Raw genomic sequence first — 27,935 nt, forward strand, 5'->3', positions numbered from 1 at the left:
ATGCCTAGGCGGTGTCTTGTGTCCATAGGCCCCAACTGTAAACTTACGTCCTACCCACCATTGGCAAAGACCCCCCAGTAGTCATAGATCCTATTAATCCTCATAGGCCCGTATTCAATTAGCCGCGAAAAGTCAGAATCCGCAAAAAAAAGTATCGCCGATTGCGACTTTTTCGCCAGGCGGAAACTTATCTCCGTATCCAATTGCAAACACTTTTCGCGTACGCAAAAACGCAATGCAATGTAATAGGTGAAAAAAGATTCGCCTCTGAATAGGTCGTAACAAGAAGCGCATAATCGCTATTTTGGGGTGCAAAGGTGGGGAAACCACTTAGCACCCTTGGGACAGCCCCCCAAAGGATAACTGCGTAATAAAAAAACCTTTAAAAAAAATGAGGAACACCCCAAAAAAACACTTTGAAAATGGGGGCGAAAAAGTGCAAAGTGGGGGTACAAACGTAAAAAGTATCGAAATAGACTTTGGGTGGGTCTGCAAGTAGGGGGGAGGTGTTTTTTTGGATTGCAGGTGCTTGATTCAGGACGTTTTTTTAAACTTTACTTTAGCAACTTTAAACCATGCTTGCACCCATTTTCAAGCACTCCAAATTTGACAGGACTACTTATTTTCCCCCAAAAAAACTGCATAATGCTATTCTTCACCAGTTGTTCAAAGACGCTAATTATAAGATATTGACACACCTTCAGTACCCCATATAGTTTTATTAGGGCTAATCGGGGGCACGTACATTGATCCCCAATGTTAGTGCATCTTGTAGGGGGTGTCAATTTGATTTCCTCAATTCTGACAGCACTTTTCGCCAGTTTCGCATTCGCCGGGAATTGAATATGGTGAATCGCGGGGGACGCGTGCGATAAGTTTCCGCTGCTAAAATACGTGATGTAGGCAAAAAGTCCAGCATGCGAAAAAGTATAGCGGGTGCGAAACTAATTGAATACGGCACTTAGTAGTAAAACATAACACTGTTTTATAACCCAACCACCCCCCATGCAAAACGCCATTTTTTTGCACCCCCTCCTCCCCTGTGACAGATTAAATGTTTTTATCATTTTACCTCCCCCTCCAGCATCAAATTACTTTCTAGGGGGACATTCCTCACCCCCACTGAAAGTAGATCACCCCCAAGGGTATTATCCCCCACCACCATAGGGCATTAACCCTCCCTCTCCACACAAGCAGAGCACAGCAGAACGTGTGTCAGGGGGACTTATGATAAGTCTTGCACTTGCAGAGAGCAGCCAAACAGTGCTCAGGGAGAGGGGGCAAAGACGAAGTTCACCTCTTTTGTTCCCAACGCATGCGCTCCAGAATGACATTCACAATGATGTTTAGCGGTCATGGACTACTGCATTACTGCCTGGGGTCCGGGGAGTCAGAGGCATGGGGTGCGATTGTATCAGCTGAAGCAATGCTGGCTGCGGTTACATCCAATGCGACCACTCCAGTTAAGTGGGTAATATGATAAGATGTGTGTGGTGTAGATAGTCGTTTGCAGGATATACAAGATCATGTCTTGGTGCAGAGATCCTCAAACTCGGTCTTCAAGGCACCCTAAAGCTGCATACGCACGCAACGATTTTTTGAACGATTATCATCAAACGATATCGTTTAACGATAATCGTTTGAAAAAATCGTTCACTTTCTGAGTCAAACGATGAACGATTATCGTTCATGCGCGTTCACGTTTGTAGTTTAGTCAGACTTGTCAACTGAACGATTTTCATTAAGGGAATATGCAAAAATCGTTTGTAGTTCATAAAAATCGTTCATTACACTTTAAAAAATCTGACAGATAATCTAACAGAAAATCGTTCATAAAATCGTTGGTAACAAAATCGTTGTGTGTGAATACAGCTTTACAGTCCAGGTTTTCATTATATTTATGCATCTGCACAGGTGACTTAATTTGAACCTCAGTCAATTTGATTTAACCATTGTGCTCAAGCATGGATATTCTTAAAACCTGGACTGTAAAGCAGGCCATACGCTAGACCACAGGTTCTCAAACTCAGTCCTCAGGACCCGAAACAGTGCATGTGTTCCAGGTCTCCTCACAGAATCACAAGTGAAATAAATAGCTCCACCAGTGGAACTTTTAAAATGTGTTGCTGAGTAATGACTACACCTGTGCACCTGACTGACCTGGAAAACGTGAACTGTGTGGGGTCCTGAGGACCGAGTTTGAGAACCACTGCACTAGACCAACTTTCATCCAACTAGTTGGCTGGTTGGAATGAAAATCTGGTAAGGTATGGGAGCAAATGATAAACAGCAATTTGCTTCCAAACGCTGGAAAAACAGAAGAAAATGGTTGTTCAGACAAGTTGATTGATTTAAACCACAGGTTCTCAAAGTCGGTCCACAGGACCCCAAACAGTGCATGTTTTCCAGGTCTCCTCACAGAATCGCAAGTGAAATAATTAGCCACCTGTGGATCTTTTAAAATGTGTCAGTGAGTAATGAATACACCTGTGCACCTGCTAGGTGACCTGCAAAACATGAACTGTGTGGGGTCCTGAGGACCGAGTTTGAGAACCACTGATTTAAACAATTTGTTTAAACAACAATTTTTGTCCATTTTTCAGGGAGCAAGTGGTTGATTGTCATTTGATTCAATACCTTACCAGATTTTCATTCCAACCAACCAACTAGTTGGATGGTTGTATGTACTGTAAGTTGGTCTAGTCTAGTGTATGGCCAGCTTTAGGGTCCCTTGAGGGCAGAGTTTGGGAACATCTGACTTGTTGCTTATGGTAATTTCCATGATGTATAATCAGTGGTTCTCAACCTCAACACTGAAGTATTCCCAGCAGGTTATGTTTTGATTATTTCTGTCTGTGGAAACAGGTGGGATAATTACTGACCCAGCAACATACTCTAGATTAACTCACCTGTGAATGATTATAGAAATCCACAAAACATGACTTGTTGGTGGTATTTGAGGACTGGAGTTGAGTACCATTAGTGCACAGGTTCTCAAACTTGGTCATCAGGACGCCAAACAGTGCATGTTTTCCAGGTCTCTTCACAGAATCACAAGTGAAATAATTAGCTTCATCAGTGGAACTTTTAAAATGTGTCAGAGAGCAACGAACACCTGCAAACCTGCTGGGTGACCTGGAAAACGTGACCTGTGTGGGGTCCTGAGGACCGAGTTTGAGAACCTCTGCATTAGTGTATTTAACAGGTTCTCAAACTCGGTCCTCAGGACCCCAAACAGTACATGTTTTCCAGGTCTCCTCACAGAATCACAAGTGAATTTTTTTTTAAAATGTATCAGTGAGTAATGAGTACACCTGTACACCTGCTGGGTGAGCTGCAAAACATGACCTGTGTGGGATCCTGAGTGCCGAGTTTGAGAACCACTGGTGTATTTGATTATGTCTAGAACAGAGGGCCTGATTCAGACACGCTCGCGAGCGCTCGCAAGCGGGTCGATGTTGCCCAAGTGCAAATGCCCACGATGGAGACGGCTCCGTCGTGCGCATGCACGAGACCCGAATGACGACGGCCAAGCCGTCGTTATGGGGCTCGCACCAAAGGGGCCGCAAGCACTCCAGGGCTTGCAGCAGCGAGACCCTACCGCAAGGGTCTTGTCGCACGCCCGAAGGTCTTGACCATCGCGACCATCATTTTGGCCGCTCGCTATAGCTGTGGGTGGCCAGGAGGCCGCTCCAAAAAGTTGGAGGGACGGCCCTGATTCAGAGCGAGCGCTCTGTCAAGAGTGTCCGGCTCTGAATCAGGGCCAGAGTTTCCCAAACTCCACCATTACAGCCCAGGTTTTAAGGATACATGCTTGAGTCCAGATGATTAAATCAAATTGACTGAGGAACTACTTAAAGCTGGGTACACACCTAGCAGATATATCTGCAGATGATGGTTACCTACCCTCCAACATGACCCCTTCCATCCGGTACAAAACGCTCTAGTTCTGGACTGCCCACCTAATTAATGATTGCAGACACCAGTGTTGAACTAGTTCATAGATGAGACAGGTGTTTCACCACAGGTGTCTGCAATCATCAATTAAGAGGGAAGTCCAGGAGCAGAGCATTTTGTACAGATGGCCATGTTGGAGGGTCTGTGGTTGTTCATACACACTGAACAACCATCACCTACCCTCCAACATGACCCATTCCATTAGTTAGAAAATGCTCTGCTCCTGGACTTCCCACCTAATTAATGATTGCAGTCTCCGATGTTGAGAAAGTTATTTCATAAGAAGGGTGTTTCAGCACAGGTGGCTTCAATCAAATTAAAAAGGAAGTCCAGGAGCAGAGCATTTTGTAACTAATGGATGTGTCATGTTGGAGGGTCTGCCATCATCTTCCATCTGTCCGCGGGTCGCCCCACGATCCCCTTCCCTCAGCTGCAATTTTCTGGGGGTTGGCTGATCTCCTGTACACACAACACGAGGGAGATATATCTGCCACACACGGGCCGACGAACATACAATATATTGGCAGATCAATTGATCAGCCAATATGTCTGCCAGCGTGTACCCAGCATAAGTCACCTTTGCGCAAGCATGGACATCTTTAAACCCTGGATTCTAATGGCGGAGTTTGGGTAAACTCTGGTCTAGGACATAGGTTCTCAGACGCGGCCCTCAGCAGGGGCGTCAGAACGATTTTATGTTTTTATGTTAGGGGGGGGGGGGTCAACATTAAATTGTTCTGGTGCTGCCCCCGCCCCCTCTTTCCCTCCCCTCCATCTTACCTAAGCGGCGGCCGTGGACTGTCAGGGGCTGTTCTTTTTAGTAATGGGCTGCACAGCCCCTGCACTGCACGGAGCAGGAAGTGTAATGTGCTGTGTTTTAACTTTTAAGACCGCACATTATACCTCCTTCTCTGTGCGGCCAGGCAAATTGGAACGACAAACCGTACAGTGTGTTTGCAAAACTGCGCGCTCCCGCGGGCCGTACAACAGCCGTGCTGCATGGTGATCAGAAGCTTTCGTGTAAAAGATGTTGTTCCGTCGCTCATGAAATTGCAAACACAAGTGGCACAGGACTAAGGGAATTCGCCTGACCACAGTCTCGATTTCCCGTCGTTGTACTGTGTACCTAGCCTAAAGATGGCCACACACTAGACCAACTTACATCCAACCAGCCAACTAGTTGATTGGTTGGAATGAAAATCTGGTAACGTATGGGAGTAAATGATGATCAGCAATTTGCTCCTAAATGCCAGAAAACAGATGAAAATGGTCGTCAGACAAGTTTGTTAAATGTTTGATCTAAACAATTTGTTCAAACAACAGTTTTTGTCCATTTTACGGAGTTTGGGAGCAAATTGCTGATTGTCATTTACTTTTATACATTACCAGATTTTCATTCCAACCAATCAACTAGTTGGCTGGTTGGACAGATAATCTTTAGATGTGTGGCCAGCTTAACAGTCCAGGTTTTAAATATATCCATACTTGAGCACAGATGGTTAAATCAAATTGACTGAGGTACTAATTAAGCCACCTGCACACAAGAATGGATATCCTTAAAACCTGCTAGGGTGCCTTGAGGAACAAGTTTGGGAACCATTGATGTATATGATAAAATCAGGGACATACCTGGTATATATGAAAATTTTCAGTATGTATCTGGTCCTGTCTAGGATATTTTTTTTCTGATACATATGATCAGGGCCGGCGCTAGGCTGTGCTTCGCCCAGCGCCGTCCTGTGTTGCCGCCCCTTCCCTCCTCCGATCCCTCCCAGCTGAGCTTAAATATAGCCCATAGCGCTGGGAGGTGGCCGTTTCCTGCGCTCTCCGGAAACAGTAGCGCTCCGGGCGACGGACCTGCTTTCCCGTGCCTGGAGCAGCTACTGCATATGTTCATGTCTTGGATGCATTTGCTGTGTATTGTAGGATATATATAATAATTACCAGTATGAGCAAGTCAGCGAAAACATCAGAACCATCTGCACAGTTGCGGGTGACCTGTCCATACCTCACAAACTGCTAAACTTTCTGTCGCCATCTAGACCTCTGCCAGTGTATGCTATCGCAGCGGCTTAGCTATGCATGCCCCTGTAATGGCGTTTAATCGCCCAGACACGCCTGCATTTCTCTGACCACCCTCCGTCACTTCCTGTCAATCACTGTATGAGGACCGTGCGGGCTCGCTGCGATCGCTTCCCGATCACTGTGGCCGGTTTGCACATGCGCACTGCGTCTTATACGCAGAATGCAAACATCGGCTGGCTGCGTGCGAACGCAGCCTTGCGATCCAACTTGAATCAGGTCCCAAATCCCCAACTCTATTTGCTGAAATGCAGCCCCAAACTTGCAAGGAACCTCCACCATGCTTCACTGTTTTCTGCAGGCACTCATTATTGTACAGCTGTGTTCTCTGTATACAGTATATACACACACTGGCAGTACTGTGCTCTCTGTGCCACCTATATATACACTGGCTGTACTGTGCTCTCCTTGTCACCTATATACACACTGGTAGTATTGTGCTCTCTGACACCTATACACACACTGGCTGTACTGTGCTCTCTGTGTGTCACCTATACACACACAGGCAGTACTGTGCTCTCTGTCACCTACACATACTGTACACTGGCAGTACTGTGCTCTGTGTGTGTCACCTATATACACACAGGCAGTACTGTGCTCTCTGTCACCTACACATACTGTACACTGGCAGTACTGTGCTCTGTGTGTGTCACCTATATACACACACTGCCACTGGCAGTACAGTGTTAGGAGTATCACAACCTGACCGCGGACTGTTCCCTCTGATACATTCTGCTGTGCTCATGTCTGTGTGTGTGCGCCTGTGCCTGTATGCTGTGCTTGTGTCAGTGACGTCGGCCCCACCCCCGGCTGATGTCACAGTGGTGGGCGGAGTCCTGATCACTCAGTGCTGCTGCTACTTATCGCTGCTGGATGGATGGAGCTCTCTGCTCAGGAGACGCCGCGGGTCGTCGTGTGACGGTAACTGCGCGGTGCGGGGGAGGCATTACCTACTGTATATACACGCTGACAGTGCTGTATTCTCTGTGTGTCACCTATATACACACTGACAGTGCTGCACTCTCTGTGTGTGTCACCTACATACACGCTGGCAGTGCTGCACTCTCTGTGTGTGTCACCTACATACACGCTGGCAGTGCTGTGCTCTCTGTGTGTCACCTATATACACACTGGCAGTGCTGTACTCTCTGTGTGTGTCACCTATATACACACTGGCAGTGCTGTGCTCTCTGTGTGTCACCTATATACACACTGACAGTGCTGTACTCTCTGTGTGTCACCTACATACACGCTGGCAGTGCTGCACTCTCTGTGTGTGTCACCTATATACACACTGACAGTGCTGTGCTCTCTGTGTGTGTCACCTATATACACACTGGCAGTGCTGTGCTCTCTGTGTGTGTCACCTATATACACACTGGCAGTGCTGTACTCTGTGTGTGTCACCTATATACACACTGACAGTGCTGTGCTCTCTGTGTGTGTCACCTATATACACACTGACAGTGCTGTACTCTGTGTGTGTCACCTATATACACACTGACAGTGCTGTACTCTCTGTGTGTGTCACCTATATACACACTGACAGTGCTGTGCTCTCTGTGTGTCACCTATATACACACTGGCAGTGCTGTGCTCTCTGTGTGTCACCTATATATACACTGGCAGTGCTGTGCTCTCTGTGTGTCACCTATAAACACACTGGCAGTGCTGTACTCTGTGTGTCACCTACATACACACTGGCAGTGCTGTGCTTTGTGTCACCTACATACACACTGGCAGTGCTGTGCTCTCTGTGTGTCACCTATATATACACTGGCAGTGCTGTGCTCTCTGTGTGTCACCTATATATACACTGGCAGTGCTGTGCTTTGTGTCACCTATATACACACTGGCAGTGCTGTGCTCTCTGTGTGTCACCTATATATACACTGGCAGTGCTGTGCTCTCTGTGTGTCACCTATATATACACTGGCAGTACTGTGCTCTCTGTGTGTGTCACCTACATACACGCTGGCAGTGCTGCACTCTCTGTGTGTGTCACCTATATACACACTGACAGTGCTGTGCTCTCTGTGTGTGTCACCTATATACACACTGGCAGTGCTGTGCTCTCTGTGTGTCACCTATATACACACTGGCAGTGCTGTACTCTCTGTGTGTGTCACCTATATACACACTGACAGTGCTGTGCTCTCTGTGTGTGTCACCTATATACACACTGACAGTGCTGTACTCTCTGTGTGTCACCTACATACACGCTGGCAGTGCTGCACTCTCTGTGTGTGTCACCTATATACACACTGACAGTGCTGTGCTCTCTGTGTGTGTCACCTATATACACACTGGCAGTGCTGTGCTCTCTGTGTGTGTCACCTATATACACACTGGCAGTGCTGTACTCTGTGTGTGTCACCTATATACACACTGACAGTGCTGTGCTCTCTGTGTGTGTCACCTATATACACACTGACAGTGCTGTACTCTGTGTGTGTCACCTATATACACACTGACAGTGCTGTACTCTCTGTGTGTGTCACCTATATACACACTGACAGTGCTGTGCTCTCTGTGTGTCACCTATATACACACTGGCAGTGCTGTGCTCTCTGTGTGTCACCTATATATACACTGGCAGTGCTGTGCTCTCTGTGTGTCACCTATAAACACACTGGCAGTGCTGTACTCTGTGTGTCACCTACATACACACTGGCAGTGCTGTGCTTTGTGTCACCTACATACACACTGGCAGTGCTGTGCTCTCTGTGTGTGTCACCTATATACACACTGGCAGTGCTGTGCTCTCTGTGTGTCACCTATATATACACTGGCAGTGCTGTGCTCTCTGTGTGTCACCTATATATACACTGGCAGTACTGTGCTCTCTGTGTGTGTCACCTATATACACACTGGCAGTACTGTGCTTTGTGTCACCTACATACACACTGGCAGTGCTGTGCTCTCTGTGTGTCACCTACATACACACTGGCAGTGCTGTGCTCTCTGTGTCACCTACATACACACTGGCAGTGCTGTGCTCTCTGTGTCACCTACATACACACTGGCAGTGCCGTGCTCTCTGTGTCACCTACATACACACTGGCAGTACTGTGCTCTCTGTGTGTGTCACCTATATATACACTGGCAGTACTGTGCTCTCTGTGTGTCACCTACATACACACTGGCAGTGCTGTGCTCTCTGTGTCACCTACATACACACTGGCAGTACTGTGCTCTCTGTGTGTGTCACCTATATACAGACTGGCAGTGCTGTGCTCTCTGTGTGTCACCTACATACACACTGGCAGTGCTGTGCTTTGTGTCACCTACATACACACTGGCAGTGCTGTGCTCTCTGTGTGTGTCACCTATATACAGACTGGCAGTGCTGTGCTCTCTGTGTGTCACCTATATATACACTGGCAGTACTGTGCTCTCTGTGTGTGTCACCTATATATACACTGGCAGTGCTGTGCTCTCTGTGTCACCTACATACACACTGGCAGTGCTGTGCTCTCTGTGTCACCTATATGTACACTGGCAGTACTGTGCTCTCTGTGTGTGTCACCTATATACACACTGGCAGTGCCGTGCTCTGTGTGTCACCTATATATACACTGGCAGTGCTGTACTCTGTGTGTGTCACCTATATACACACTGGCAGTGCTGTGCTCTCTGTGTGTCACCTATATATACACTGGCAGTACTGTGCTCTCTGTGTGTGTCACCTATATATACACTGGCAGTGCTGTGCTCTCTGTGTGTCACCTATATATACACTGGCAGTACTGTGCTCTCTGTGTGTCACCTATATATACATTGGCAGTGCTGTATTCTGTGTGTGTGTCACCTATATACACACTGACAGTACTGTGCTCTCTGTGTGTCACCTATATACACACTGGCAGTGCTGTACTCTGTGTCACCTATATATACATTGGCAGTGCTGTGCTCTCTGTGTGTCACCTATATACACACTGGTAGTACTGTGCTCTGTGTGTGTCACCTATATATACATTGGCAGTACTGTGCTCTGTGTGTGTCACCTATATACACAATGGCAGTGCTGTGCTCTCTGTGTGTCACATACATACACACTGGCAGTGCTGTGTTCTCTGTGTGTCACCTATATATACACTGGCAGTGCTGTGCTCTCTGTGTGTGTGACCTATATACACACTGGCAGTGCTGTATTCTCTGTGTGTCACCTACATACACACTGGCAGTGCTGTGCTCTCTGTGTGTCACCTACATACACACTGGCAGTGCTGTGCTCTCTGTGTGTCACCTATATACACACTGGCAGTGCTGTGCTCTCTGTGTGTCACCTATATATTCACTGGCAGTGCTGTATTCTCTTGTGTGTGTCACCTATATACACACTGACAGTACTGTGCTCTCTGTGTGTCACCTATATACACACTGACAGTACTGTGCTCTCTGTGTCACCTATATATACATTGGCAGTGCTGTGCTCTCTGTGTGTCACCTATATACACACTGGTAGTGCTGTGCTCTCTGTGTGTCACCTATATACACACTGGCAGTGCTGTGCTCTGTATATACATTGTCACTTATATGTACACACACTGGCAATATGGGATGCAGTGATATTGACGGCGGACGAAATGCCGGCCGTCGATATACCGATGCCGGAATCCCGCTGCCCGGAATAATGCTGATATCCCGAATGAGATCTGGATACTGACGTCGGCATTATAAACCCGAACATCCAACTATATACACACTGGCAGTACACACTGGCAGTGCTGCGCTCTCTCTGTGTGTCACCTATATACACACTGGCAGTGCTGTGCTCTCTGTGTGTCACCTATATATACACTGGCAGTGATGTACACTCTGTGTCACCTATATACACACTGGTAGTGCTGTGCTCTCTGTGTGTCACCTATATATACACTGGCAGTGCTGTACACTCTGTGTCACCTATATACACACTGGCAGTGCTGTGCTCTCTGTGTGTCACATACATACACACTGGCAGTGCTGTGCTCTCTGTGTGTCACCTATATATACACTGGCAGTGCTGTATTCTCTTGTGTGTGTCACCTATATACACACTGACAGTACTGTGCTCTCTGTGTGTCACCTATATACACACTGACAGTACTGTGCTCTCTGTGTCACCTATATATACATTGGCAGTGCTGTGCTCTCTGTGTGTCACCTATATACACACTGGTAGTGCTGTGCTCTCTGTGTGTCACCTATATACACACTGGCAGTGCTGTGCTCTGTATATACATTGTCACTTATATGTACACACACTGGCAATATAGGATGCAGTGATATTGACGGCGGACGAAATGCCGGCCGTCGATATACCGATGCCGATCCCGCTGCCCGGAATAATGCCGATATCCCGAATGAGATCTGGATACTGACGTCGGCATTATAAACCCGAACATCCACCTATATACACACTGGCAGTACACACTGGCAGTGCTGCGCTCTCTCTGTGTGTCACCTATATACACACTGGCAGTGCTGTGCTGTCTGTGTGTCACCTATATATACACTGGCAGTGCTGTACACTCTGTGTCACCTATATACACACTGGCAGTGCTGTGCTCTCTGTGTGTCACCTACATACACACTGGCAGTGCTGTGCTCTGTATATACATTGTCACTTATATGTATACACACTGGCAATATGGGATGCAGTGATATTGACGGCGGACGAATAATGCCGATATCCCGAATGAGATCTGGATACTGACGTCGGCATTATAAACCCGAACATCCACCTATATACACACTGGCAGTACACACTGGCAGTGCTGCGCTCTCTCTGTGTGTCACCTATATACACACTGGCAGTGCTGTGCTGTCTGTGTGTCACCTATATATACACTGGCAGTGCTGTACACTCTGTGTCACCTATATACACACTGGCAGTGCTGTGCTCTCTGTGTGTCACCTACATACACACTGGCAGTGCTGTGCTCTGTATATACATTGTCACTTATATGTATACACACTGGCAATATGGGATGCAGTGATATTGACGGCGGACGAAATGCCGGCCGTCGATATACCGATGCCGGAATCCCGCTGCCCGGCATAATGCAGATATCCCGAATGAGATCTGGATACTGACGTCGGCATTATAAACCCGAACATCCACCTATATACACACTGGCAGTACACACTGGCAGTGCTGTGCTCTCTGTGTGTGTCACCTATATATACACTGGCAGTGCTGTGCTCTCTGTGTGTCACCTATATATACACTGGCAGTACTGTGCTCTCTGTGTGTCACCTATATATACATTGGCAGTGCTGTATTCTGTGTGTGTGTCACCTATATACACACTGACAGTACTGTGCTCTCTGTGTGTCACCTATATACACACTGGCAGTGCTGTACTCTGTGTCACCTATATATACATTGGCAGTGCTGTGCTCTCTGTGTGTCACCTATATACACACTGGTAGTACTGTGCTCTGTGTGTGTCACCTATATATACATTGGCAGTACTGTGCTCTGTGTGTGTCACCTATATACACAATGGCAGTGCTGTGCTCTCTGTGTGTCACATACATACACACTGGCAGTGCTGTATTCTCTGTGTGTCACCTACATACACACTGGCAGTGCTGTGCTCTCTGTGTGTCACCTACATACACACTGGCAGTGCTGTGCTCTCTGTGTGTCACCTATATACACACTGGCAGTGCTGTGCTCTCTGTGTGTCACCTATATATTCACTGGCAGTGCTGTATTCTCTTGTGTGTGTCACCTATATATTCACTGGCAGTGCTGTATTCTCTTGTGTGTGTCACCTATATACACACTGACAGTACTGTGCTCTCTGTGTCACCTATATATACATTGGCAGTGCTGTGCTCTCTGTGTGTCACCTATATACACACTGGTAGTGCTGTGCTCTCTGTGTGTCACCTATATACACACTGGCAGTGCTGTGCTCTGTATATACATTGTCACTTATATGTACACACACTGGCAATATGGGATGCAGTGATATTGACGGCGGACGAAATGCCGGCCGTCGATATACCGATGCCGGAATCCCGCTGCCCGGAATAATGCTGATATCCCGAATGAGATCTGGATACTGACGTCGGCATTATAAACCCGAACATCCAACTATATACACACTGGCAGTACACACTGGCAGTGCTGCGCTCTCTCTGTGTGTCACCTATATACACACTGGTAGTGCTGTGCTCTCTGTGTGTCACCTATATATACACTGGCAGTGCTGTACACTCTGTGTCACCTATATACACACTGGCAGTGCTGTGCTCTCTGTGTGTCACATACATACACACTGGCAGTGCTGTGCTCTCTGTGTGTCACCTATATATACACTGGCAGTGCTGTATTCTCTTGTGTGTGTCACCTATATACACACTGACAGTACTGTGCTCTCTGTGTTTCACCTATATACACACTGACAGTACTGTGCTCTCTGTGTCACCTATATATACATTGGCAGTGCTGTGCTCTCTGTGTGTCACCTATATACACACTGGTAGTGCTGTGCTCTCTGTGTGTCACCTATATACACACTGGCAGTGCTGTGCTCTGTATATACATTGTCACTTATATGTACACACACTGGCAATATGGGATGCAGTGATATTGACGGCGGACGAAATGCCGGCCGTCGATATACCGATGCCGATCCCGCTGCCCGGAATAATGCCGATATCCCGAATGAGATCTGGATACTGACGTCGGCATTATAAACCCGAACATCCACCTATATACACACTGGCAGTACACACTGGCAGTGCTGCGCTCTCTCTGTGTGTCACCTATATACACACTGGCAGTGCTGTGCTGTCTGTGTGTCACCTATATATACACTGGCAGTGCTGTACACTCTGTGTCACCTATATACACACTGGTAGTGCTGTGCTCTCTGTGTGTCACCTATATATATACACTGGCAGTGCTGTACACTCTGTGTCACCTATATACACACTGGCAGTGCTGTGCTCTCTGTGTGTCACCTACATACACACTGGCAGTGCTGTGCTCTGTATATACATTGTCACTTATATGTATACACACTGGCAATATGGGATGCAGTGATATTGACGGCGGACGAAATGCCGGCCGTCGATATACCGATGCCGGAATCCCGCTGCCCGGCATAATGCCGATATCCCGAATGAGATCTGGATACTGACATCATAAACCCGAACGTCCACCTATATACACACTGGCAGTGCTGCGCTCTCTGTGTGTGTCACCTATATACACACTGGCAGTGCTGTACTCTCTGTGTGTATATACACACAGAGAGTACAGCCTTAAAAAGTGGGAGGCACATATAGAAACCGTTGTAATTCCTACACCGTTCACCTGATTTGGATGTAATTACCCTCAAATTAAGTCTGCAGTTAAAGCACATCTTGTTTGTTTCATTTCAAAGCCATTGTGGTGGTGAATAGAGGCCAAAATCTGAAAATTCTGTCAATGTCCCAATATTTATACACTGGCAGTACTGTACTCTATATATACAGTGTCACTTATATACACACACTGGCAGTACTGTGCTCTATATATTATATACAGTGTCACCAATCTACACACACTGGCAGTACTGGGCTCTATATATACAGTGTCACCAATATACACACACTGGCAGTACTGTGCTCTATATATACAGTGTTACTTATATACACACACTGGCAGTACTGGGCTCTATATATTATATACAGTGTCACCAATATACACACACTGGCAGTACTGTGCTCTGTATATACAGTGTTTCTTATATACACACACTGGCTGTACTGGGCTCTATATACAGTGTCACTTATATACACATACTGGCAGTACTGTGCTCTATATATACAGTGTCACTTATATACACACACTGGCTGTACTGGACTCTATATACAGTGTCACCAATATACACACACTGGCAGTACTGTACTCTATATATACAGTGTCACCAATATACACACACTGGCAGTACTGTGCTCTATATATACAGTGTCACTTATATACACACACTGGCAGTACTGTTCTCTATATATACAGTGTCACTTATGTACACACACTGGCAGTACTGTGCTCGATATATACAGTGTGACTTGTATACACACACTGGCAGTACTGTGCTCTATGTATACAGTGTCACTTATATACACATACTGGCTGTACTGGGCTCTATATATACAGTGTCACTTATATATACACACACTGGCTGTACTGGGCTCTATATACAGTGTCACTTATATACACACACTGGCAGTACTGTGCTCTATATATACAGTGTCACTTATATACACACACTGGCTGTACTGGGCTCTATATATACAGTGTCACTTATATACACACACTGGCAGTACTGTGCTCTATATACACAGTGTCACTTATATACACACACTGGCAGTACTGTGCTCTATATATACACAGTGTCACTTATATACACACACTGGCAGTACTGTGCTCTATATATACACAGTGTCACTTATATACACACACTGGCAGTACTGTGCTCTATATATACACAGTGTCACTTATATACACACACTGGCAGTACTGTGCTCTATATATACACAGTGTCACTTATATACACACACTGGCAGTACTGTGCTCTATATATACACAGTGTCACTTATATACACACACTGGCAGTACTGTGCTCTATATATACACAGTGTCACTTATATACACACACTGGCAGTACTGTGCTCTATATATACACAGTATCACTTATATACACACACTGGCAGTACTGTGCTCTATATATACACAGTGTCACTTATATACACACACTGGCAGTACTGTGCTCATATATACACAGTGTCACTTATGTACACACACTGCAGTATTGTGCTCTCAACAGTGCCACCTGTGTACACTCATTGGCAGGGGATGGGTATGGGATGCCGTCATCCAGGCAGGGTTAGGATACCTAAACCTAACCTCTCCCCCTACTGCCTAAACCTAACCTCCCCTTCCCCACACCCTAAACATAACCCTCCCCCCTTAGAGCCTAGCCCTAAACTTCTCCCTAGTGCCTAACCCCAGTACTTACCTGCGGGATCCCGGCGGTCGGGATGCTGGCACCGTTATTGTGACTAGTGTCGGGATTTGGCGTTGACATTCTGACCGCCGGAATTCCCGCCGTCGGGATATTGACCACATCCCCACTGGCAATACTGTGCTCTATATGATATATACAGTGTCACCTATATGTACGCCCTGGGAGTACTGTGCTCTATCACTGCCTGTAAGATATATACAGTGTCACCTATATGTACTCACTGGCAGTACTGTGCTCTATCACTACCTGTATGATATATATATACAGTGTCACCTATATATACGCACTGGCAGTACTGTGCTCTCTCACTGCCTGTATGATATATACAGTGTCACCTATATATACACACTGGCAGTACTGTGCTTTACCACTACCTGTATGATATATATATACAGTGTCACCTATATGTACGCACTGGCAGTACTGTGCTCTATCACTGCCTTTATGATATATACAGTGTCACCTATATATACACACTGGCAGTACTGTGCTTTATCACTGCCTGTATGATATATATACAGTGTCACCTATATATACACACTGGCAGTCCTGTGCTCTATCACTGCCTGTATGATATATATACAGTGTCACCTATATATACACACTGGCAGTACTGTGCTCTATCACTGCCTGTATGATATATATATACAGTGTCACCTATATGTACGCACTGGCAGTACTGTGCTCTATCACTGCCTGTATGATATATATATACAGTGTCACCTATATATACGCACTGGCAGTACTGAGCTCTATCACTGCCTGTATGATATATACAGTGTCACCTATATATACACACTGGCAGCACTGTGCTTTATCACTGCCTGTATGATATATATACAGTGTCACCTATATATACACACTGGCAGTACTGTGCTCTATCACTGCCTGTATGATATATATACAGTGTCACCTATATATACACACTGGCAGTACTGTGCTCTATCACTGCCTGTATGATATATATATACAGTGTCACCTATATGTACGCACTGGCAGTACTGAGCTCTATCACTGCCTGTATGATATATACAGTGTCACCTATATATACACACTGGCAGTACTGTGCTCTATCACTGCCTGTATGAAGGACACATCTAAATAATTACCTACTTATTGTATTGTGTACAGTGGAAATATACAGCTCTTGTGAATATTGTCATCTCAGGCATTCCGTAGAGTGACATCTCTTCAGCAACCTGTAACTACCCCGTGGGCATTGCTATATATCATGCAATGACGCGGCCTGCCAGTACCAGTGTACACATGACACCAGGAAGTTCATATTACAGAAGATAATTGCTGTATGTACTATTAGAGGCTGCTCACCAGTCCTGCAGATCTTTCCCTGATGTCATTGGTTATTTAGACGTGTGTGGTTATCTTTCCTTGCCATGCCTCGCCTTGTCATCCTTCCATGCTAACCAGACACAAGCTCTTTGTTTTTAAATTTTTTTTTTTTTCAATTGTGCATTTAGCGTTTGCCACCTTATAGGTGACACATCTGATTGTACAAAACCATGTGCCGTGTTGCTGTACATAACATAGTGTTCCACTTCTTATTCCCGGAATCGGTATGTAATGTCGGTGGCAGAATAGCCGTCGGATCAAATACTGACAGCTGAAGACCGACGGTTCGAAATCCCGACGGGGGGGTGGTAAGTACCCTAACCCTCCCTTAGTGGTGCCTAACCCTAACCACCCCCCTTAGTGCCTAAACCTACCCCCCCTTCCCGCACCCTAAACCTAACCCTGCCGGGGGGGTCTCTAACCCTCCCGGTGGGAAGCCTAACCCCAAGTCCCACCCGGGGGTTCCTAAAGCTAACCCTCCCCCTCTGCGGCTAGAACCTAAGACACCTGGCTTACCTCTGTTCGGTATGCTGCGTGTCGGGATTTCGTCGTGGGGCTAATGATAGGCTTCGGGATTTCGACACCTGTCTTTAGTCTTATGTCAGGCTTTTATTGTCGGGATTTTGGCGGCCGGGATCCTGACTACATCCCCTCACTCCCAGCAGTTAGTCTCACTGTTGTCTGATCTGTTGATAGAAGCTGGGTCCAGGGGTGCGCGACCGGTGCGGCAGCATAAGAGGGCAGAGCTCTGTGGGGGCATGGTCGCTACCCCATGCCCCTAGCTTCTGGCTAGCAGGGTGCCTGGAACGGCACCTTGCAGCCAGTATCGCTGCGTCAGTGCGTCCTTTGGTTGCTATAGGCAGGCACCCTGTCATGTCTACAGCTGCCTGGAGTGTCTTGAAAACGCTGAAAGCACTGCTGCACTTCCAGGTGCTGCTGGCCCCGCCCCCTATGCGTGACATCATGCGCACAGGGAGCGAGGCCAGCACAGGGCGCTGTTAAACCGTGTTACTGCCCTGGAGAAAAGCTACTCAAGGAAATAGAGAGCGAAGCAAAGCAAAAATGCTGGACAGCTTTATTTTTACACTGCAATTTAGGATTGAGTTTGGACTCACCCCTCCCAAATCTATGTCTCTCTGCACATTTTGAGGCAGATGTATGAACATGTGTTACCTGTATTTGCGGTAACTGCGCACGTTCTGTGCTGCAGTTACTGCTTCCCTGCATGTATTAGCGCAGGGAAGTAATCAGAATAACGGAGGTGCCATGCCCCCCTGGCTATAACTAGAAAGGGAGCCAATCTGGATTTGAAAGTTAGGAACAGTCGGTGGCTAATGATTCTGACATCTCCAGCTGGTGTACACACAGCACTGTCCCTGACTGGCAGACTCTGCAGGAAACAATAAAATGGTATCCTCCCCCCCCCCCCCCCCCCCCTTCTCAATATTAGACCTTCAACCGCCGGTGTGCTGGGCAAGCGCCGATCACAGATGCCGAATGAGGGAGAGGTCGTTTCCCTGGAGAGGTGCGTTCTCATTCTCCATCATACGGCAAATGCTTTTTTTCATACATTGTGTCGGTAATTGGCCACACTTCGCCTTGATAATGGACAAAGTAGAGCCATGCATTTAATTTATATCTGCCCCACCTGCAGTGCAACATGGTTTTACCAAGGTACTTTTTTTTTGCTTTGCTCCCAGTTCAGAGTCAGTGTTGCCCATTGTATAGAAAGATTACAACCATCAACTGTTAGTGTTCATTCTAGCACCCTGCACCTGTCACACAACCGGTGCAGTTCCTCTCTCCTCCCTGTGGTGTCGCTCTCTGATCTGGTGCTTCTAGCACACTCAGCTGATGCAACAAATTGCTGTTATACAGACCAGAGTGTGCCAGAAGCACCAGAGCAGAGAGCGGGGGATGAGTACGGGATGCTGGTGCTCGGGGTCCCGGCGGTCTGAATCCCGACGCCGGTATCCCGACATGGTTAGAATACCGACACCTGTAGGTCAGTTTCCTAACCCTCCCCCTTTCCCTCCCCCTAATCCTCCCTCCCCGGTGCCTGATCCTAACCTCCCACGCTAGTGCCTAAATCTAATCAACCCCCCCTCCCTGCACCCTAAACCTAACCCTTCCCCCGTATCCCCCCCTAGTGCCTAAACCTAACCTCCCCGCTCCCTAAACCTAACCCTCCCCCCTTTGTGCCTAACCCTAGTCCCTAGCCCTAACCCTCCCCCTAACCTCACTACTTACCGTCGGGATGCCGGTAACAGGTGTCAGGATTCCGGCGCTTACAATCCATCCCGACTGTCGGGATTTTAACCGCATCCCGAGAGCCGCACCTCAGGCAGGAAAGAAGAACTGCACGGGTTGTGACAGGTTGCCGGTGCTAGAATGATCACTAAACTGTTTTTATTTTCTAGTAAAATGAAAAGAATATACCATGATGCCTTTTGAACTGAATATCCTGTCACACACATGTATTAATACCTAGCAGCCAGATATTTACCGCCTTTGGTGTCTGTCTAGTCCAGGCCTGGCCAACCTGTGGCTCTCCAGCTATTTCGAAACTACAAGTCCCAGCACAGCCAGGCGTACCGATATATCTGCAGGGCCGACCTCATGTGTTTGAACAGCGAAAGAACGAGAGAGCGCGAGAGAGCGCGAGAACGAGAGAGAGCGAGAGAATGAGAGAGAGCGATAGAAAACTTACCTGGCTCTGTTGCCTTGTGGGTGGGTGTATGCAGGGAGCTGATCATGCTTGACGTTTGTGCGGTACTGCCTGCCATCTGCCCGGCAGTTGAGCTGCAAATTCTAACTTCCTGCCCCTCGCCAGCCTCTTAGGTGGACCGAGGAAGGCAGGTCCCGAGGACAGACTCTAGGAGCAGGACACCTATTAGATGATAGACACCGCCGGCTGTGATTGGTTGGGGAATGCTGCCGACGGTGATTGGCTGCTGTGTGTGCGCAGCAGCAGGCAGTCACCGCCGGCAGCATCTCCCCAACCAATCACCGGTGATTGGCTGTTAAGCGCGTCCTGGAATTTTTAAACTCTGGTGCTGCGCCGTGGCAACCTGCGCGCCTGCACTGTAGATGACAGGCAGCAATCGCCCTGATCGCCCCCCCCCCTGGATTCGCCACTGGAGCACAGGTGACTTAAATCAAATTGACTGAGGTACTAATTAAGTCACCTGTGCTCAACCATGGATATCTCTAAAGGCCTCCATACAACAGCAATTGATTGCAGCAATTTGCAATCGATTGTGTATAAAAATCTTTCCCTTTTTCAGTCGATTGTGGCAATCCTGCAATCAATTGAAATAGGGAAATATTTTTCGACACAATCGATTGCAAGTTGCGCGATTGCTGCAATCAATTGCTGATGTATGGGGGCCTTGAGGACCGCGTTTGGGAACCTCTGGTGTAGACTGTTTTATAAAGCGAGAGATAATTTTTCATCTACTTTTAACCTTGAACCACAGCAGTTTAAAATAATATCACAAATTCTTTCTATTCTTAATTCAGGGATGCGGGAAAACAAATAAATGTCGTCTTTTTTTTTTTACGCCATCAGAGCGGTTCTCCTAATTTGCAGGACCTGCGATGGATGTAACGCTAGGCATGCAGCATATTGCGTCGCGTCGGGCGCTCGGTTGTGCACAGAGTAATCCTGTAGACATCTGGATGATGCTGTAATAGCTTATATCAGTGTTGTGATTAATTCTTCCCCGTCCTCTTATGAGATGATCTCATTTTACAATATGGCATCCCATTATCGCCCCATCTGTTCTTCACTTATAGTGATTGTCACAATGCTGGAATATTACGCCGTCTCAAGAGTCGCTCTACCCATTTGTACTAAGAACCTTTCTCTATTTAATGTGTGCGCTGCTATGGTAGCTGTTTGGCTGCAGCTTAAGGCATAGCTCAGTGATAACATCAGGATCGTTGTTCTCTTTAATGTTTAATGAATATATATGTGTGTGTGTGTGTGTGTGTGTGTGTATATATATATATATATATGCATACACACACACACACACACAAAGTGAAGATCTAAGTGCACAGATATCTGTATAATGCACACGTGCTCAAAAGAAACAAGTTTGAAAACAAATATATTCAAAAAACACTCCTCATCCAAAATACGAGCGGCAGCCCGTCAGTCGGTCATGTGCATGTTGGTATATCACGCATGACAATAAATATAAACCGATAGAGAGTGACAAACTAGTGTGTAGATTATATAATTATATAAATAGTGATTAGGGTATAAATCCAACACTAATATCTTTTTTAGTTTTTTTTTTTTTCGGTCCAATGAACATCATATACGATATTTAGGATATATATAATGAAAGAAGAAATACAATATAGTGTGTACCGTTTTACATACTGCACATTTAGGATGTCAACAGTAAATATTTCGGATAATAAGGAACCAACCAGTCCCACAATTGAATATCCACAAACAATTTATTACAGCAAAAAAAACACAAATAACCGGTATCGCACGTACAGAAATAACAATTATATATAGCTTTTCTGTCCATATAGGAAGATCAGGATATAGCATCAAGCCCAACGCGTTTCGCCCTAGACATATAACTTCATCGTGTCTTCTTTATCTCTTTTTTTTTTTGTAACCGTTTTGTTAAACATTCGGCATGTTTCATCTGTTAACACGTACCTTAGCTAAGCTTTGTGCCTCCTGGCCAACTAAATATTGGCCTTGGGCTCCTCTGCAATAGTGCCCCAAGTGGCCACACCAGCGTATAGATCAGTGATTGGCAACCTGATACACTTAGGGGGCCTCACTGGGCTGCCTTCTGACCTTCAAAAGTGCCGCAGATTACTCCTAATCTCCCTAGTAAATGAAATGACTACATTTCCTCAATAAGAGACCCCTATCTGTAATAATGTATCAACAGGCAATGCTACAATCCACAACCAAGAAATATGACCACAAAGCCGGAGGGAGCGGGGGGCTGCCCACTAGAGGTTTGGAGGGCTGCATGCGGCCCACCACTGATGTAGACAGAAGACTGCTTGTAGTTTACTAAGCTTTACAATTGGTAACACAGTAACATTCTCTGTACAGTGCTGAGTAATAGGTATGTGCTATATAAACAACTGATCAATAAAAGGTAATAATATAAAAAAGAAAAGTCTGGTAATAACAGAATGGTAAGAGGTCCCTGCGTGTAAGCTGGTGTAGTGCAGCACAGGCAACCGGTGTAGTAGAACAACATTTTGTGAGGATAGTTAGACTAGCCCAGAGGTAGCGTATGGTATTACAGCTCCTGTGGAACTACACACCCCAGCGATCCCTGAAAACTCACCTCTTCAGGCAAGCTTATCAGATCCCAGAACCACCCACATAACCTTCATAGCCTCCATATGTAATTACATCCCCTTTCACAGTCCACACACAACCTCACACATCGTCTTTCTCTCACATCCTCATGACATTTGGCCGACATTCCGGTGTGACTGGATCATGGAGCCCACCAAGAAACTGTGCATTCTGGGCGGACCAAAATGCAATATATAGCACCTATCCATGTGTATCAATGCCTATTTCCCTATAGATTGTAAGCTTGCAAGCAGGGCCCTCCTACCTATATATCTGTCTGTTATTACCCAGTTTTGTTCTATTAATGTTTACAATTGTAAAGCGCAACGGAATATGCTGCGCTATATAAGAAACTGTTCATAAATAAATGCCCTACCGCCGTTTGTAGCATGCTTTAAAGGTGCCCACACACATACCGACTTTTCATCCAATTTGGCCGATTTCACCGACAGATCATGTAAAAAATGGCCAAATCGTGAGTCTCTACTCTTGATCACGATGCCGATGCGCGTCCCCGCTCGTCGTACCTCGCATCTACAGATCTGCCGTGCTGTAGGGCAGATTAGCCAATCTGGGATACAATGCACTGGCTGCAAGATAGATCTTTAGTCAGATTGGACATTTTTAACTTCAAATCGTGACCACGACTGCCTGGGGAGAGTTCAGGGGAAATCGTGTACATCGGCTGATTGGAAGCAAGTCGGTATGTGTGTGGGCACCTTAACAGTATAGTAGCAGGACATTTTTTTTAACGACCCGCTCCTTATGTCATTTCCTCGTGCAGTTCATTTTTTTTTTTTAGGTGTGTGTTGTGATTTGTACATATTTCTAGCAGGATTTAGTTATGATCCCGGCGGTCGGGATGACGGCGTTCAGAATCCCAGCGCCAGCGTCCCGACCGCTGATATTCCGTGGTAAGTATTGGGGTTAGGGGGAGGGTTAGGGTTAGGCTGTAGGGGGCAATGGTTAGGTTAGGCTGCCAGGAGGAAGGGTTAGTTATACGGATAGGGTTAGTATACCTGCATGGTTGTGTCAGGATTCTAACTCCACTAGAAAGTGTTGGGTGCGGGATACCGGTGCTCAGGATCCCTGGTCAGCAACCTGCACCCAACTCTTTCTATCTGCATAAGCGTCCTAGCTGCTCATGTTATTTATAGCACATTATCACTGTCTATTGTTGATACTGCTAAAACCAGAAATATAATTACACATGCTTTGTCTCCTGATCAGAGAAGGTGGTATGATATACAGCCTGCAGTTCCCTGTTACCCCTGCGCCTGCCTCCTGTGACGTATATCCAGCCAGAGTAGGGGCATTGGGCCTGATTCACTACGGAACGCAACTGTGTAGCCAGTAGCTATTATGCATGCAGTTCAACTGCGGTCGTATGCTAATCCGCTGCAAGCGCAATGCCGCTGCTACGCTACATCAAGACGTCTACTTTACCTTACACACTTCCGTAATGTTTAGCAAGACTGCGAAAACATCGGTACAATCGCGTACCATCGCAGCCTCACGCACACTTACACAAGTCCTGACCTTATTCGGAAATTGCTAACAACCATGCACGCTATCAGGCCTCAGGCTGCGTAGGGAATCGCAGTGGATCATTTCTGCACGCCCCTGCAACGGAGTTCAAACGCACCGGTACGCCTGCATTCGGCCGACCACCCTCCCCCCCGTTACCACCCACAAACGGCACTTCCTGTCAATCACTCTGCGATGGGTCTGCGTAGCCGCTGAGATCGCAGTCCTGATCGCAGTGGCTAGTTCACGCACGCGCATGCATGCACAGTACGAGACAATCGGACGATTGCGTGCGTTTTTGCAACTGCGTTCCTTGCTGCATCTGGCCCATAGAGCACTGGGGCTGGAAGTGGTGAGAGAGCTGCCCGACCAGTGATTGCCGTAATGAGTATGCAATATACTGGCCCATCTTCCTGGCGAACAGGGGAACAGTTTTCTTTCATTGTGTTTTGGTGTTAGCACCAAGATAACGTCTGTAAATCTGGGTACAAGTCTTCTTTAAGGACCATAGCAACTAATACATTGTTTCCAGGTCTCTGCAAAACAAAACTATGAGAGACCCATCTGAATCTAGTTTGGAACATGCAGAAATAATAGAACCCTGGGTCAACTATGCTGAAGGAAACAGAAAGGGAAGTGGGAGAGGTCAGGGGTCACAGGTTTGCTCTTGAAACATGATAAGGCCGGTGACAAGTCTATGGCCCAGCTGCTGGCTGGAATGTATATAGGAGGTGAGGAGTTTGATGGCTGTCTCTGCAGTCCTCTCCTACACTCCATTCTGAGGTCTCCTTGTCTTTACCGCAGGTGGTCTCCTAGATCATGACCATTGAGGACCTGACGGTCAGTTACCCTGAAGAACACTCTTGGCCCCCTGAGCCCGGCTTTCAGGCTTGTTACCTAGACCTCAGCAGACCCGTTACGTTCTCTGTGGCTGCCGCTCCCATGCCATCTGACTGCGGTGAGTTAAGAGGTGGTACGAAGCTGTTAATGACATATATTTTATATCTACTGTAGAGGCATAACTTTAAATATGTTTCTGTGGTTACAATGTAAGTGCATTCCTTTACTAAGCTCCAATGATAATATTATTTTTTTCCTCCTGGCACTTAAAATGCTTTTCATGTCCCAGGCGTTGACATGCAAAATGTGCGTATGACCAGGCCGATTACCGTGTACATCTCTCGCAGTTAGTGCTGCTGTTATTATTATATTGTGCCACTTATTTGTGTCCATTCAGCTATGTCAGATTTGCGCGGTCTCAGAAATGTCTTGGAAATGTATTTGGTATTCCTGGAGGGTGACAGGAACGGTATGCAGTCGGGAAGCCGGCGGACCAAATCTAGTCAGCCGGCTTCCCGACTGCTTAATCCCGGTGAGGGTTAAATGACAGGCGTCTAAATCTAGACGCCTGTCATTTTACCGACGCCGGGAGATTGGTGCCCGGCAACCCGATCGAAGAGACGCCGGGCGCGGGCAGCCGCTGGGGGGGGGGAGGGTTAGGTTTAGGGCTCCCGGGGGGACTTAGGGTCCGACACCCCCCCCCCGGGAGGTTAAAGTTAGGCTAGGGGGAGGGATAGGGTTAGGCACCCCTGGGGGGGACTTAGGGTTAGGCACTTCTCTGGTGGACAGGTTTAGGCAGCCGGGAAGGGGGGGTTAGGTTTAGGCACTTAGAAGGGGGATAGGGTTAGGCACAGGGGGGAAGGTTAGGGTTAGGCACCCCTAAGGGAGGGTTAGGGGAGGGAATTGTTAGTCTATACTTACCTTAGGTACGATCGGAATTTTCACCCATGTCGGGCAGCCGCTGTCGGGATTCCAACCGCCGGACTTGCGTTGGCGGTAAATCATACCTATTCCACAGGGAGTTGTCTATATGGACGCACTGAGATGGTTCGTCTTATGGGAGTGTTTTGGGGGTGTCGCTGAACTGGTTGCAAACTCAGACGCATAATCGTTCACATTTGGAGCCCGTGCTCAGACGGAGAATCTGCATCTAGCAGGTGGGCCGGTGCAAGTTTTGATGGCGCGACGGATGATTACGCCTGAAGACACACTTAAGCGGCTCGAAGTGGGCGTCTCACACATTGGCGTATTCAGCCGCGCGGCTCTACGCCAGGGCAGGGGCTAGTAGCAGCATTTGCATAAAATAAATGCGGCCGCCAAGAGACTCAGACACGGACAGCGCTGCCTTCAACTCAGAATCGTCCACAAAGTGTGGAAAGACTGCGCTTGGAGCAGAGTAACATAAATACACATATAACCCACAGATATAATGCATCTTGCACCTGCAGCAAAGTAAACCTAATAATGTATTCATTGGGCGGAATTCAATTGTTTTCATCCCCTATCGCGCCCGACGGAGCTATTCTATTCTTGCTCCTGTCGGGCGCGATCAGCTGCCAATCGCTACATTTCAGCTCGCAGCCCCTGGGGGATGAGAGCTGAAATGTGCGAAAAGTGACATGTTTGGGCGCCCAAACATCACTTTTCGCGATTGCGCCCAGCACTTTGGTCGGGTTTAGCTGCTTTACGCTGCTAAACCTGACCTCTATGGGCGCGATCAGCGTGAAATTCTGGCACAATTGAATAGCGGCCCGCGATCTCCTGTCACTTTAGTCGGGAGATGCGGGCCGCGAAATCAATTGAATTCCGCCCATTGTGTCTGAAATGTAAGTATCTCCAGAATGCATTACAGGGGTAACGGAGATATCTGCTACGGTTTCCCTCTTTCCGATCGTAATAGCAGCCCCTATAGGTTTCTATGGGGGCTGCTATATGATGAGATTTACCAAGCACCGGACTGCAAAACTTTCTGGAGCTTGGCTCAGTTGGCAAACGCCATCTTAAGATGGTGTCAGCCATTGTAGCCAGTAATTGTTACACGCACATGTGCCGGCTGATGATCACGCGTGTACAGTACATCACTTCATTTTACACATCGCAGAGACTAGCCCCTGTCCCTGGATATGATTCTTAATACATCTCTGGGGTACAGAATTTCTCATTGCCGAGTATAGCAGCGATGATAATACATTTGAATTCTCAGTTCTAAAACTGGATAAATGGTAAATGGGCCCCTTAGAGTGCAGGTTACAGACCCAATTGGTGAGAGACTAAATTCCCTGGCAGCGGCAAACTCCTGAAACAAGTGATTATGGCAGCTGGGACAATAGGTACAAGAAGGCTATTTACAGGCCATTCCTCCTCCGTGTGACATCACACGGGGCGTGGCCACAATTGCCGGTGATTACAGCAATGCCTGGAACATCCTGAGGATGCTCCGGATAGCTGTAAGGGCAGCTGTGTGACTGTCTGAAGTGTCCTAAGGACGTTCCAAGCGGCACTGCTGCATAGATTCTGGCTGCAGGGTGACATTCTAGGCACCCTGATAGCCAGATGAGGCTAGCAGAAAAAACCTCCGAGGGCCAGACCAAATGATTCCGTGGGCCTGATATGGCCCCCGGGCCTGAGGTTCCCCATCCCTGCTTTAGTGGGTGGCTCTAATACACGGTGTTTCCCAAACTCTGGCCTCACGCCCCATATCTATGCTTGTGGATGTAGTCATCTGATGCTGTGTGGTCAATACTGTTCCCATCTAGTTTTGCTTATTCATAGTACAGCAGTAGTTCTACTCTGCTTTCTCAGCTTTCTGT

General features: G+C 47.1%; 1 protein-coding gene across 2 annotated transcripts in view; it reads left to right on the forward strand.

Annotated features, from left to right (window-relative positions):
• Window positions 1-6,873: 6,873 nt before the first annotated feature.
• Window positions 6,874-27,935, forward strand: part of CLIP4 (CAP-Gly domain containing linker protein family member 4) — a 92,507-nt gene continuing 71,445 nt past the window's right edge. For both annotated transcript variants that reach the window (XM_088467951.1, XM_088467952.1), the window contains exons 1-2: window positions 6,874-6,960; window positions 25,090-25,243. In XM_088467951.1, the coding sequence (XP_088324077.1) occupies window positions 25,105-25,243 (139 nt within the window). In that variant the 5' untranslated portion in view covers window positions 6,874-6,960; window positions 25,090-25,104. The remainder of the gene's footprint in view (window positions 6,961-25,089; window positions 25,244-27,935) is intronic.

Source organism: Taudactylus pleione, unplaced genomic scaffold (genome assembly GCF_031769625.1).
Source record: "Taudactylus pleione unplaced genomic scaffold, aTauple2 ptg000079l, whole genome shotgun sequence".
In the NCBI taxonomy this organism is placed as follows: Eukaryota; Metazoa; Chordata; class Amphibia; order Anura; family Myobatrachidae; genus Taudactylus; species Taudactylus pleione.